This window comes from Paralichthys olivaceus, chromosome 3 (assembly GCF_024713975.1).
Source record: "Paralichthys olivaceus isolate ysfri-2021 chromosome 3, ASM2471397v2, whole genome shotgun sequence".
In the NCBI taxonomy this organism is placed as follows: domain Eukaryota; kingdom Metazoa; phylum Chordata; class Actinopteri; order Pleuronectiformes; family Paralichthyidae; genus Paralichthys; species Paralichthys olivaceus.
This window is the reverse complement of record NC_091095.1, coordinates 27,665,368-27,679,172: the sequence shown is the minus strand read 5'-3', so window position 1 is coordinate 27,679,172 and position 13,805 is coordinate 27,665,368. Positions and strand designations below refer to the sequence as shown.

General features: G+C 40.3%; 1 protein-coding gene across 2 annotated transcripts in view; it reads left to right on the top strand.

Moving 5' to 3' along the window:
- gtf2h4 (general transcription factor IIH, polypeptide 4) overlaps positions 1-13,805 on the top strand; it is a 40,462-nt gene that overhangs the window by 17,472 nt on the left and 9,185 nt on the right. For both annotated transcript variants that reach the window (XR_011240721.1, XM_020106685.2), the window contains exons 11-13: positions 3,831-3,878; positions 3,966-4,044; positions 4,400-4,461. Coding sequence is in view for 1 of the 2 variants with exons in the window: in XM_020106685.2 (XP_019962244.1) it covers positions 3,831-3,878; positions 3,966-4,044; positions 4,400-4,461 (189 nt within the window). In the remaining variant the exon portion in view is untranslated. The remainder of the gene's footprint in view (positions 1-3,830; positions 3,879-3,965; positions 4,045-4,399; positions 4,462-13,805) is intronic.

Sequence of the window (13,805 nt, the reverse complement as noted above, 5' to 3'; positions counted from 1 at the left end):
AAGGAATTTACAGAAGCAGAATGTTCAGAGAGAATACGGAGAGCACTGCGGAAACAAATTCGTCATATAGATGAAAAATATGAAACTGGAGACAAAGTCTATTACAAGTGAGTGGACTGTCAAGAATGGAAAGGACCAGGAGTTGTAATTGGTCAAGATGGTGGGGTGGTGTTTGTCAGACACGGTGGAACCTGCATTAGGGTTCATCGCCTCAGACTAAAAAAAAAAGGACAGAAAATATGGCTCAAAATGTCACAAGAGGTGATTATGAAGATGACACAAATCATGAGCGAGGACAGAACACTGTAGTCAATAACACAATAGACACTGAGAACACTGTACCTGAAGTGCAACAAAGTATGAGTCAAGTGGAGCCAGCAGCATTGCCCACTAGGATGCAGAAAGAACCAGAACACCTCACAAGTAACACTACAAGGGCAAAAAAATCCTGTTGAGAGGGAAATAGAGGCCAATCTGAAAATGGGACAAATTGTGACATACAGAGACAAAGATGGAGGGACCCTACACACAGTGAATGTGTTAGGCCGGGCAGGAAAAGCTAAAGTTAAATACAGAAACTGGTTTAATTTACAATTTATTGAACCAACTGGTGTTGCAGGCACCACAGACGCGGTTGACATGTCAGGTGTGGAGGATCTCCAGGTGGAAATGAACATGACTGACACAAATACTACAGATGAGCATTAGGATGTATTTGTAACAAAAGATGTATCATTTCACTTGGCAAAACATGAGGAGATAAAGAAGTGGACTGACAACAATGTGTTTGAAGAAGTCAAGGATGAGGGACAAAAATGTGGGACAAATGTTTGATGCCAGCAACCTGGCATCAGGCCTACAAGATGCAGAACTGTTCAGACTATTCATGAAGCAAACAGAATAATATGCAAACTAAAGTCGAAGAAGGTGGTTCTGAACTTTCAACAACTAGGCAGTGACAGTGGCTTAAAGATGATTGTGTACAGTGAAGCCTCATTTGGAAATCTGTCTGATGGAGGCACACAAGGAGGACACCTTATTCTCCTCATGGGAACTTTTCACCTCTTTCTTGGCAGTCAAAGAGAGTCAAGAGGATTGTGCAAAGTACTCTTGCAGGTCATTGGCAATGTCAGATGGGATTGATAATGCCATCTTTCTGTCGACACTCTTCTCAGAACTTACTACTGGAGATGTTAAAAACACTGTACCAATAATCTGCATCACAGACAATCATTCCCTGGCTGACGCACTTAAGTCCAAAAAGTCAGTCACAGAGAAAAGACTTTGGCTAGAAATGAGCAGCATCAAAGAACTCATTCAAGCCCAAAAGGTTCAGCAGATCCTTTGGTGCAACACGGAAGAGCAGCTTGCAGACTGTCTCACAAAAAAGGGAGCTTCGGCTCTTAAGCTACTCAAGGTGCTAAATGATGGACAGTATAAATTGAGATGAAGAACAAAACTTATGAGTTCTCGTTAAAAGTGCACATATGTAATGTGTATATATACTGTATGTGTACATGAATATGTTATAAGTTAGGACTGCACTATTCATATACATCTTTTGTGTATGTATGCATAAATATGTTATTGGTTATTATTACTGCCATATTCATATACATCTTTTGTGTATGTATGCATAAATATGTTATTGGTTATTATTACTGCCATATTCATATACATGTTTTGTTAAAAAAACAACAACAAAAAGCAGTGAGTTTGTTAAAGGAGAAGTTAGTTTTTTTTAAAACCTGGTCCTTATTTCCTGCATATGGTATGTAGATCTACTCACCCATAAAGTTTTGGAGTAACTTGGAGTCCTTCGGACGCTTTTAGATCCACACGCGATCTGTGTATATCCGTACAACGCAAGTGATTGGGGCATCCACAATACAGCCTCTAAATAACGTATTATCTGCCGCGAAACTCTTTATTTAGTATGAATCGCCAGCACTAGTCCCCCGTGAGTCCAAGTTGCTTTGTTTACATTCCGGGCTTTCACTGGGGTGACGTCACCGAGGCGCGCAGCCGCAGCTCAGCTGACGATCATCTGTGTTTGTTTTTTACACAGAGTTTGCTGCTGCTAGTTTTTACGCAACATGGCAGAATACTTATCAGGTGCTTTACAGTACAGTATTTTTTTTTAAGCAGCTGTGTCCTGATGCTCGGGCGTATTCACCCGGTTAAAGGCTAGCTAACTTCAGCGGGCTAACGAGCAGCCTCGCAGCTAGCGTTAGCTTAGTGAACCGAGAGCGAGTTGTCTTCCTGTTTAATCAACAAACCAGGATTGTGTCACAACCATGATATGTCAACACCATCTTCCAATTTCTGAGGGAACTTTTTAGAATGTTTAGATCATTTTATTCTCCTGAAGGTTCTGTTAGCATCAAGCTGAAAACAAAATGGCTGCTACCTGAACTATATTTGTTTTGTAAACAAAATGCCTATTATGTCAACACTGTGAGATTTTCTGTCTGTGGCATCAAAATTCTCTGATTTTTTTATTGCTTTATGAATTGATAGTTATGAACTCTATCAGGGTTTAGCTGAGGGAACCTAAGGGGTACACACACATAATGGGGAAGGTACATACCGATAGATACACTGCCTCTCTAGCCAGAATTAAAAGAATTTCTAAGACTGGTTGGTCATTTGTGAAAATTTAATCAGTCCCCCAACACAAGAATGTGTTTTTAAATCTTAAAATATTTTGATAGCTGTTTATGGTAAAGTTAAAATTCTTTCATACAGTCCAAATACTAAAACACAGATGAAATTCTTATATCTAAAAAATATATACATATTGAAAGTAATTTTCTTGAGGGCTCTGCCAGCCTTGGTGAAAATTTGCTTTTGTTGTAGTTTTTATAGGTCTATCATCATGTGAGTGAAAATTATACTTTGATTTTGGTGGTGGCATATTGAACGCCATTTTAATCAAAATTAAATAAATAGTAATAAATAAATAAATTAATATAGCTATGCAATAAAAATATATGGCTATAAATATCGCATTATATAAATATATAACTGAATCCATTTACTTTAAATAAATATAATGACTTTTTTCAAAAGACACCATTTATTTAGTTCACAGTAGTTTTATTATATAATGGCACATTTATTGATTTCATTGGACTTTTATTTCATGATGCCACATTTATTTCACTGCTTTATTTATTTCCATTCTCATATGCAAATTAAGGGGGCGTGGTTATAGTCAGACCAAAGCGTGTGGGTGCAAGGAGCAATGTCTGACTCAGAGAAGAGCATCTCAGAATTATTGAGAGAAGCTGCAAACTGCCTCGATGGTATTGCGATGCGGCAGCCACCCCCTACAGCTGCCAGTGTGTGCCAAAATGGTGTCCCCTGACAAGCCATGTTGATCAATTAGATCAGTCAAAGGCCAGCATGCTGTCCCTTTCTCTGAGTCAGACATTGCTCCTTGCACCCACCCGCCTTGGTCTGAAGATAACCACGCCCTCTGCATTTGCATATGAGAATGGAAATAAATAGAGCAGTGAAATAAATGTGACATTATGAAACAAAAGTCCCATATAATTAATAAAAGTGGCATTATGAAATAAAAGTCCCATAGAATAAATAGAAGTGGCATTATGAAATAAAAGTCCTGTGAAATAAATAAATGTGCCATTATGAAATAAAAGTCCATCACACTGGGTTATTTAGCCAAGAAGTCTGTGTAAAATATTTCAGTTAAATTTCAATCACAGCTGTCTCTGACGATAAGAGACAACACTGCAACAATATGTGTACTTCAGATTTTCCTTGAATTCAGAATCTAATTGAGAGTAATAATGTACCCTCTACAGATCATCCACTTTCTAAGGACCAGAGCTCACCCTGTCATGCTTAAACAGGTACAACAAACCCATCAGTTCTGTGTTTCTGTTATTTCCTGTAATGGGTCTGCACATCATCTTCATCATGCCATTTTTGTGCTCCAGTCTCCAGTGTTGCCTCCAACCATAACAGATCAGATCCGACTATGGGAGCTGGAGAGAGATCGACTACAGTTCACAGAGGGTGAGCATGCTTATTTGTTAATGTGTCTGCTCTATGGATTAATAGCCATTCATTTATTATCTATATCATTTATCCTTTGAGTCTCATGGGGGGCATGAGCCAATCAGAGCTGAAATTGGGCAAGAGCCTGGCTCCACCCTGGACAGGCCGCCAGTGTATTGCAGAGAAAAACAATCGTGTAAATGATTGTTTGTCTCTTAGGGCAGTTAAGCGACTCAAATTAACCTGAGCTGCATGCCACTGTGTTGTGACTGCTACACTGATGTATGGAACAGAGAGGATGACAATTGCTGTTGTGCTGGCCATTAATGTAATTGCTCACCCATCTGTTTGTTTTTGTCCATATCTCTCTCAGGAGTTCTGTATAACCAGTTCCTCTCCCAGGCTGACTTTGAGGTGCTGCGAGACAGAGCTCAGGTTTGGTATTATTTCCTAAAAGAAATCTACACACAATGAGCCACAATGTTATGACAACATACAAATTATATGAATAGTGCAAGTCAATGTCTGAGATATATTAGACTGTGTGAACACTTCTTGTCAACACTTTCGATGTGGAAGATACTGTATGTGAAGTTGAAAAGACCTGATACAGAAAGGCTTGTTTAATGCACCCAGACAGCAACGGTAAGTACTTACTGAAATACCCTGTTATGACCTGGTGTTGTCATCCGTCTTGTAATATATGATCACAAGAAGACGGCTCTAAGTCTGCCTGTTTACACCTGTCATTTAAATGCATCCTGATTGTGTCTCCTGTCTCACGTTCCATGTTCAATATGGAAGTAATTGTAAGTAAAATGTGAAATATGACCATTGAACTTGAATTTATATAGCACCTTTCAAGAGACCCAAGGACGTGCTACAGTGTAAAGTGTAATGGGCCTTGATGAACAGGTGGTTTTTTGAAGCTGTCCAGAGATGCAGCATTGCGGATTTCAGTGGGGAAATACTTTCAGAGGGTTGGGGCTGCAACACAGAAGGCTCTGTCTCCAAAAGGTTGCAGTTTGGTGTTGGGGATGGAGAGCAAGCCTGTGTTTGAGGCGGGTTAGGCTTCTGAGCGGAGTGTAGGGGTGGAGGAGGTCAATATGGTGGGGCTTAGGTATGGAGGGATTTATAGGTGACAAGGAGGAGTTTGTAGTTGATGCAGGCCTTTATCGGGAGCCAGTGGAGGTGAATGAGGGTCTGGGTGATCTGCTGCCATGGCTTAGTGCTGGTAAGAACCCTGGCAGCAGAGTTCTGCATATACTGGAGTCTGTTCAGGGCATTGTCTGGTACAGGACTCCATTGCAGTTGTCCAGGCGGGAGGGGATGAAGGCATGTATGAGGGACTCTGCCATGGAGTCGGGGAGTGAAGGCTGGACTCTGGCGATGTTTTTGAGATGAAAGAAGGCGGATTTGGTGAATTAATGTTGGTTTTACCCAGTCAAAGCTTAAAGATGTTTTTGTATGTGCACGTGTGTGGACGACAGAGATGTTCACAAGTCTTTTTTTTGCAAGTCCAAGTCAAGTCTCAAGTCTTTGGTCACGAGTCCAAGTCAAGTCTCAAGTCTTTGTGGGGTGAGACTTGGTCAAGTCTCAAGTCTCTAAAAAATAAAAGTCTCATGTCTCTTCTGGTTGTAGTGAGCACTTTCTCCCCTTGTGTGAGGTCTGTTGCTTGAAGAAATGGGGCCAGAATTTCAACTAGCTCTTTCAGCTGACTCCATTCTCTTGCTGATAAGCACAGGCCTTTTTGTCCTTGGGCTTCCAGAAGAGTATTTAGGCTTTGAGGATCCAGGTCAGTGATTGCCTCCACAAGGCGGAGAGATGTATTCCATCATGTTGATACAGCAGAGGGGATGCTTCGATTGGCTCCATACTGTCCCTCAAATGCTTCTTTCAGCCTACAAGTGGAATGAAGTAAACGGCAGAATTTTGTCACTTTTGCCTTTGCACTGTTCAGTCTTTGTCTCCTTCAGTCCATCTCGCACAACAAGCTGTAATGAATGTGCAAAGCACTGAAGTCGCTGTTGACGGCAGCTGCTCTGGATAGATTCCACATCTTCCTGGAAATTCTCACTTATATCTTCCCATAAGTTGCTGTTTTCTAGGTCGTCTCCATCTTCACTCTCAGTTGTTGCAGAGTGGAAACAAACAGTGAAGGCTTTCCTCATATTTGACGCATTGTCACAGATAATGTAATCTAATTTGCGTTTTATATTGAAGTTGTCACATATCTCCTCAAATTTCTCCCTTATTCTTTCTCCAGTGTTTGACCCTGTGAATTGTTCACAACTTAAGAGAACTGTTTGCAGGCTTGGGCTGTTTTTCTCTATTTCCATGAAGTGGGCTGTTACCCCCAGAAGCCACGCATGCTTCGGTCAGTCCAGATATCAACAGTCACAGACACATTGTCTTTTCTAGTTTGGATTTGATCTTGGTCTCTTGGTCTGCTGCAAGCTCACTCAGACGTCTGGTTACGATGCTTCGACTTACTGGGCAGTATCTCTCCTCTACCACTGACATGAAATTCTGGAAGCTAGGCTTGTCAATCAAAGACAGAGGCAGATTGCATGAAATTATGAGATCCTGTATTATGGATTCAGTAATGGCCTTCTGTCTGGGATGGCTCTGGCTGTATATCTGCACACCTTTTGCCTGAGTCAAGAATGCATCAAGGCTGCTCTGTCCCTTTCCACTGTGCTGGTTTTACACTTTGTTGAATTCAGCAAACCTGTACATGAACGACATGGAAAATGAATGTTAATTATAGTATAATCAATCTTTTATTTCTGAATATAGAGAGGGTTGCTAAAAAAAATAGAGACTAACTCCGTGTAACAGGAAAATATTGCTAACATTATTCAATTCAATTCAATTTTATTTATATAGCGCCAATTCATAATTTACATTATCTCAAGGCACTTTACATTTAAAGGTCAAGACCTTAAAGCAATATTAACATAGAGAAACCCAACAGTTCCCACAATGAGCAAGCACAGGCGACTGTGGAGAGGAAAAACTCCCTCATTAACAGGGAGAAACCTCTGGCAGAACCAGGCTCAATGTGGGCGGTCATCTGCCTCGACCGGTTGGGGTGAGGAAAGAAAAGTAAGGGGGGAGGAAAGGAGAGATGGGTGGAAAGCGGGGGAGAGAAGAGAGAGATGAGGTGGAGAGAGAGAGACCGGGAACAATTGGGCACCAATCACTATCAGGGCTGACTATAACAATAACAATGTAGTGATCTACAACAGGATTAGATATATTAATGAATTACTGAGTTATTTTAATTAATGCTAACAATGGTGATGGTAGTCGTTATTATTTAGTCGTTATTATCGTTATTATTATACATTATTAGTCATGCAATAATAACTAATCATCCTATCACAGTTATAGTAGGCTATATCTGCTGGACACAAAACTAACACCATTTACCAGCCAAATGCTGGTAAATCATGCAAGTGGCTGGTACTGTATGCTGCACTCGTTTTATGTTGTTTCTGTGTTTTGCTGATACTGATTTCGGCTATTTTATAGTTGCACATATTATTAATTTCATCATCTCTAAAAACCAAAGCACAAATTTTCCCATATTTCTTTTGCAAATATGTTCACATACCTATGTGTTTCTATATCTCTGCACTTTTCATATTGGGTTGGCGTATATAGCATAGACTTGATGTGCGATAAATATCAATGAACAGTCCCTGGCTACGGACGCAGAGACCACGGACTGGTCCACAGCAGGGAGAAGGCGCACAGCCCGGCCACAAATGAGTGGCCCTGCTCTGATAAAGATTTAATTTATTAATAAAATGATCGATCATTATGTGATGATTAGTGTTGATATTTTGGTGACAAACAAATCAACTTTTAAACTGTATCATGTCAGAGCGAGAGAGAGAAACACACACACAGCAGGGGACGCAGGTTCTGGGATCATAAATAAGCTTTACAACTATTTTATATAATCAACTGCTCATAGTGATTCATTTTATTTGGGACTAACGTCATCACTAGAAGTTTCCACAGTAGAGTTTAGTCGGAGGAGGCGGAGGGAGATTCATTTCTCTTCTTATTCTCTTGTTCAGACAGAAAAACACGTCAATGATCTAAATATCTTTAATTTCTTATCCAGGGCAGCAGGGCTACATCTGAAGAGCATGTGCGTGGCACATTGAAAACCATTCTTTGCAACTTAAGTTGTCTTTTGCGATATGTAACTTTGAAATCATAATGGCGATACATTTTCAATATATCATGCAGCCCTAGTTGGTGGGTAAAGTTTTGATTAGACTATATCAGTAGTGTTAACATTGTACTCACAAGGAAATTACTGTTGTGTCATAGAATGTGGCAACTTTGTTTACAATAGATACAGCACAACAAGCAGTTTGACATCTGAAATGTTTTAAACAACCCTCTGGTTTGCAGGATTTATCAAGAAGAGTGTGCTAGTTAGGGATGTCGCGATTAACCAATTTAAGACATCCGTGGTTTCATACGTGGTTTCATATGTTAGGATATATATATATATATATATATATAAAAGAGACGTAATTTGTGTGTGCAGTGTATACCTCTTTACCTTTTCTCAACTAATCAACACTTCGCTCCCAAAGAGATCAACTTCCATCAGTGACCCTTCACAATTAAAGTCCCATGCAGATACTGCTTATGATGACAGGAAACACAAATTCGCTGACCAACCTTCCACAATAAGGCAACTAAATAAAATAGCTTACATAAATTACTTTTAAATAGCCAAACATTACATTGTAAAAACTGGATATGGTACACATTTTAGTTCATTAGCTATATTATTAGCTATATATTCACTATATATTGTTTGTTGTTGTGTGTCTTTTCCCTCTATAGTATCAATAATCGTGAAACTGTGATATTTCCTCTGACAATAATTGAGGTACCAAAATTTCATATTGTGACATTCCTAGTGGTAGTGTTACATCACCAACAGACCAGGTGCTCTCTGTTCGAGCTACCTGTTTTGTCGCTAGGCTTTTATCAGGGTTTTATTCAAAATGAGTAACAGCACAGCCCATAATATGTACCTCCATACTTTATAAGATGGCAGACAGCTATCAACATACAAGATAAAATGTACCAAACGTTAATGGAGCGTACCTGTGGAAGCCCAGCATTTACATTAAATTACATTTTGAGCCCTGCACTAGGTATAGGTTTTAATAAATCTACTGAGCACTGTGAATCATGTTTCTGGACCTGTCTTATTTCAATATGTATTTGTGTGTAAAGATGATTTCAGAAATGTATAGATGTGTCTCTGGACTCTGAGAGGGTCATCTATAGCCTTGTCTTGGTGCATTTAAACACCTCTACAAAACTTTGTCCATACAGACTGTATTTGCTCTTGGGACTCCTAACCACTTTCTCACATAGGAGTTGATCATTCTCCATGTTTTCAACTCTTGTGAGGGGAACGTTGACTGCTGTAAGTGGCCACATCAGTCAGGGTAACAGGCCAAACTGTCTGCAACAGAGCTTTAGTTTGCCAGGAGGCATGGACTCAATGTTCTTAAAGCCGCTGCTGACATTTAGCTTCAGTTGCTGGACCTCCTCGCAGTCTTTGAGGCTTGCATCATGGCTGCTCAATGGGTGGGATATCAGATGGACTTGCTATTAGATAATGTCTCTTTGGGTCAGAATGTGTTTTTCTTTCCAGGTACTCTTCTAAGTCCTGCTTCAAGATCCTCAGGGTTCCTCCCGTCTTTGTTTGAGAGATTTCAACAATCTGAGCTGTTCTCAACTGTGCCCTTTATTTTGTCAGCGATTTTGCTTAGGTTTGCATTGATGGCTTCCCATTTTGCTTAAATTGCAGTGTCCCAGAAACAATTCAATATTATTTATATCTGAAGGAACTCTACATGGTTATGTCGAGACTTAACAGTATTGCACAGACAGTTGTCTCCCAGTGGAGAGAAAAATCTCCCTCTTAACAGGAAGAAACCTCTTGCAGAACCAGCCTGGACAAGTTAGAAGAAGATTTTACTTTTATTGTCATGTTTTACACTTTTACATGCATACATACACGCATTTAACCCATCCAGCTGGCACCTGTCGAAACACGCACATGCATAGAAACACACATAGACAGATGCCATGTACACACACATACTGGAGCGGTGGGCTGCCGTTGTCAGTGCCCAGGGAGCAGATGTTGTGGGGAGGGGGGCCGTGCCTTGCTCAAGGGCCTCGGTGAGGAGATGAGTGGCCACCCCACCGGCTGTCAGTTCATCAATTTCTCGAACAGAGGGAGCGATCCGCCAACCTTCCGGTTATTGGACGACCTGCTCTACCGCTGAGCTGGGGTGAGAGGAGAGAAACAAGGGAGAGAAGAGAAGTCCAGGCCTTTAGCAGAATCATCTGAGCCTGCCCTAACTATAAGCTTTATCAAAGAAGAAAGTTTTGCATATAACCTTAAATATAGAGTTGGTGTCTTCCTCCCAAAATGAAACTGCGAGCTTGTTAAACACGACATGAGTCTTCTAGCTGAAGGCTCTACCACAATTTTACTCTTATCAAATCAAAACAAATCAAAATCAAATTTTATTTGTATAGCCCAAATTCACAAAACACATTTTGCCTCAGAGGGCTTTACTATCTGTACAGGTAGTGACACCCTCTGTCCTTAGACCCTCGGTTCGAGTGAGGAAAAACATGCCCACAAAAATGGTTATATGGACATTAAAGGATAGATCCTGATCAAAAACAACTCCGAGATTCTTAACGGTGGAGCTGGAGGCCAGGGTGATCCCGTCTAAAGTAACTACGTCTCTAGAAAGAGAGTTTCTGAGGTTTTTGGGTCCAATTACAAGAAGTTCAGTCTTGTCTTAATTTAGCATAAGAAAATTGTAGGTCATCCAACTTTTTATATCCTTAAGACATTCTTGAAGTTGAATTAACTGATTTCATCAGGCTTGATCAATAAGTATAATTGGGTGTCATCGGCATAAAAATGAAAATTAATGGAGTGATTCCTAATAATGTTCCCTAGAGGAATCATATATAAACTGAATAGAAGTGGTCCTAACACAGAACCTTGTGGGACTCCGTGACAAACTTTGGTATGTACAGAGGATTCATCATTGATATGAACAAACTGAGATCGATCTTAAAAATAGGTCTTAAACCAGCTGAAGGCGGTTCCTTTGATGCCAATTTGATGTTCCAGTCTCTGTAAAAGAATTTGATGGTCAATGGTGTTGAATGCAGCACTGAGATCTAACAAGACAAGTACAGAGATGAGTCCTTTGTCTGAAGCCATTAGGAGGTCATTTGTAACTTTGACTAGTGCAGTCTCTGTGCTATGATGCACTCTAAATCCTGACTGAAAATTCTCAAATAAACTGTTCTTATAGAGAAAGTCACGCAGCTGATTGGCTACAGCTTTCTCAAGGATCTTCAAGAGAAAGGGAAGATTTGATATTAGTCTGTAATTGGCTAAAACCTCTGAATCTAGAATGGGCTTTTTAAGTAGAGGTTGAATTACAGCTACTTTAAAGGACTGTGGTACAAATCCTGATAATAAAGACAGATTTATCATAGTCAAAAAAGAAGGGCTAACTAGAGGTAGAACATCCTTGAGCAGCCTGGTTGGGATAGGGTCTGAGAGACAGGTGGACGGCTTTGATGAAGAAATTAATGAAGTTATTTGATGAAGGTCGATGGGGGAAAAACAGTCTAAAAATAAATCTGGTTTTACAGCTGTTTTCAAACTTGCTGTGTACGAGTGCAGATCAGTGCCTGTTGAGGGCAAGAAGTGATGAATTTTGTCTCGAATAGATATAATTTTATCATTAAAGAAGCTCATGAAGTCATTACTACTTAGACCTAACGGAATAGATGGCTCAATAGAGCTGAGGCTCTCTGTTAGCCTGGCTACAGTGCTGAAGAGAAACCTGGGGTTGTTCTTATTTTCCTCTATTAATGATGAGTAATAGGCTGCTCTGGCATTACGGAGAGCCTTCCTGTATGTTTTAAGATTATCTAGCCAGACTAAACGAGATTCTTCCAGTTTAGTGGCACGCCATTACGTTCGGATTTACATGCCTCTAGCTTTAAGCTGCGAGTCTTCTGGCTATACCATGGTGCTAACCTCATTTGTTTAATTATCTTCTTTTTCAGAGGTGCAATAGAGTCAAGAGTTGTTTGTAATGAGCCTGTAGTACTATCAACAAGATGATCTATTTGTGAGGGGCTAAAGGAAGCAGACAATTCCTCTGCTACATTGAGACATGGCATTGAATTCAATACTGAAGGAATCACTTCCTCAGATAAACATCTGCTGTAGGAATTTCTGCCAAAGGCTTATAGTCTAGTAATATGAACTCAAAGGTTATTAAAAAATGGTCAGACAGAAAAGGATTCTGTGGAAAGACTGTTAGATGATCGATTTCAATGCCATATGAGATAACAAGATCAAGAGAGTCGGTTCATTGACACTCTGACAGAAGCAAATTGAATCTGATAGAGAGATAAACACAGCACTAAGACTATCATTGTGGTTGTCCACATGAATATTAAAATCACCTACAATAATTAATTTATCTGTTTTAATGATAAAGCCTGATGCAAACTCTGCAAATTCAGATACAAATTGTGAGTAAGGACCGGGAGCTCGATATACTGTAACAAATAGAATTGGCTGTAATGTTTTCCAGGTTGGATGAGTAAGGCTAAGAACAAGACTTTCAAATGAATTATAATTTAGTTTAGGCTTAGGATTTATTAATAGACTTGAGTCAAATATGGCTCCAACTCCACCACCTTGACCAGTGCTTCGAGGAAGATGAGTATTACAGTGACTGGGAGGAGTGCATTCATTTAAGCTAACATAGTCATCCTCCTGCAGCCAGGTTTCATTAAGACAAAATAAATAAATATCTTAATCAGATATTAATTCATTGACTAAAACAGCTTTGGAGGATAAGGACCTGATATTCAAGAGTCCACATTTAATTCTCTTATTTTGGACTGCTGTAGATGTTGATTTAATTTTTATTAAGTTGTTATGATGAACTCCTCTTCTGTTTGTTTTATCTTTAAATACTGTAGGTGGACGGGACAGACACCGTCTCTATACTAAAGGATTGGGTGGGCAGCTGCTCAAATGGAGGCACAGAGGAGTGTGTAAGACTGCAGCTCTGCTTCCTGGTCTCAACTCTGGGTTGTCACGGTTTTGGTCGACTAATAAACTTGGCCATATTTCTGGATATGAGAGCTGCTCACTCTGATGCTGTCTCTCCTGATCAGACCAGGTTTTCCCCAGAAAGTGTCCAGTTATCTATGAAGCCCACGTCGTTTGCTGGACACCACCTCGACAACATGCGGCTATACATGTCATCAGTGGTCACTTTGGGCAGGGGTCCAGAGAAAACTACTGAGTCCGACATTGTTTTTGCATATGCACACACCGATGAAACATTAATTTTAGTGACCTCCGACTGGCGTAACCGGGTGTCATTACTGCCTACGTGAATAACAATCGTAATATATCTACATTTATCTTTTGCCAGCAGTTTCAAATCAGACTCGATGTCGCCCGCTCTGGCCCCCGGGATGCATTTAACTATGGCCCCCGGTGTCGCTAACTTCACGTTTCGTAAAATGGAGCTGCCTATAACCAGAGTTGGCCTCTCAGCGGGTGTGTCGCTGAGTGGGGAAAATCTGTTAGAAAGGTGGAGTGGTTGGTGGTGTACCGTGGGCTTCAGTTTGGGGCTATGCCTCTTTCGAACAGT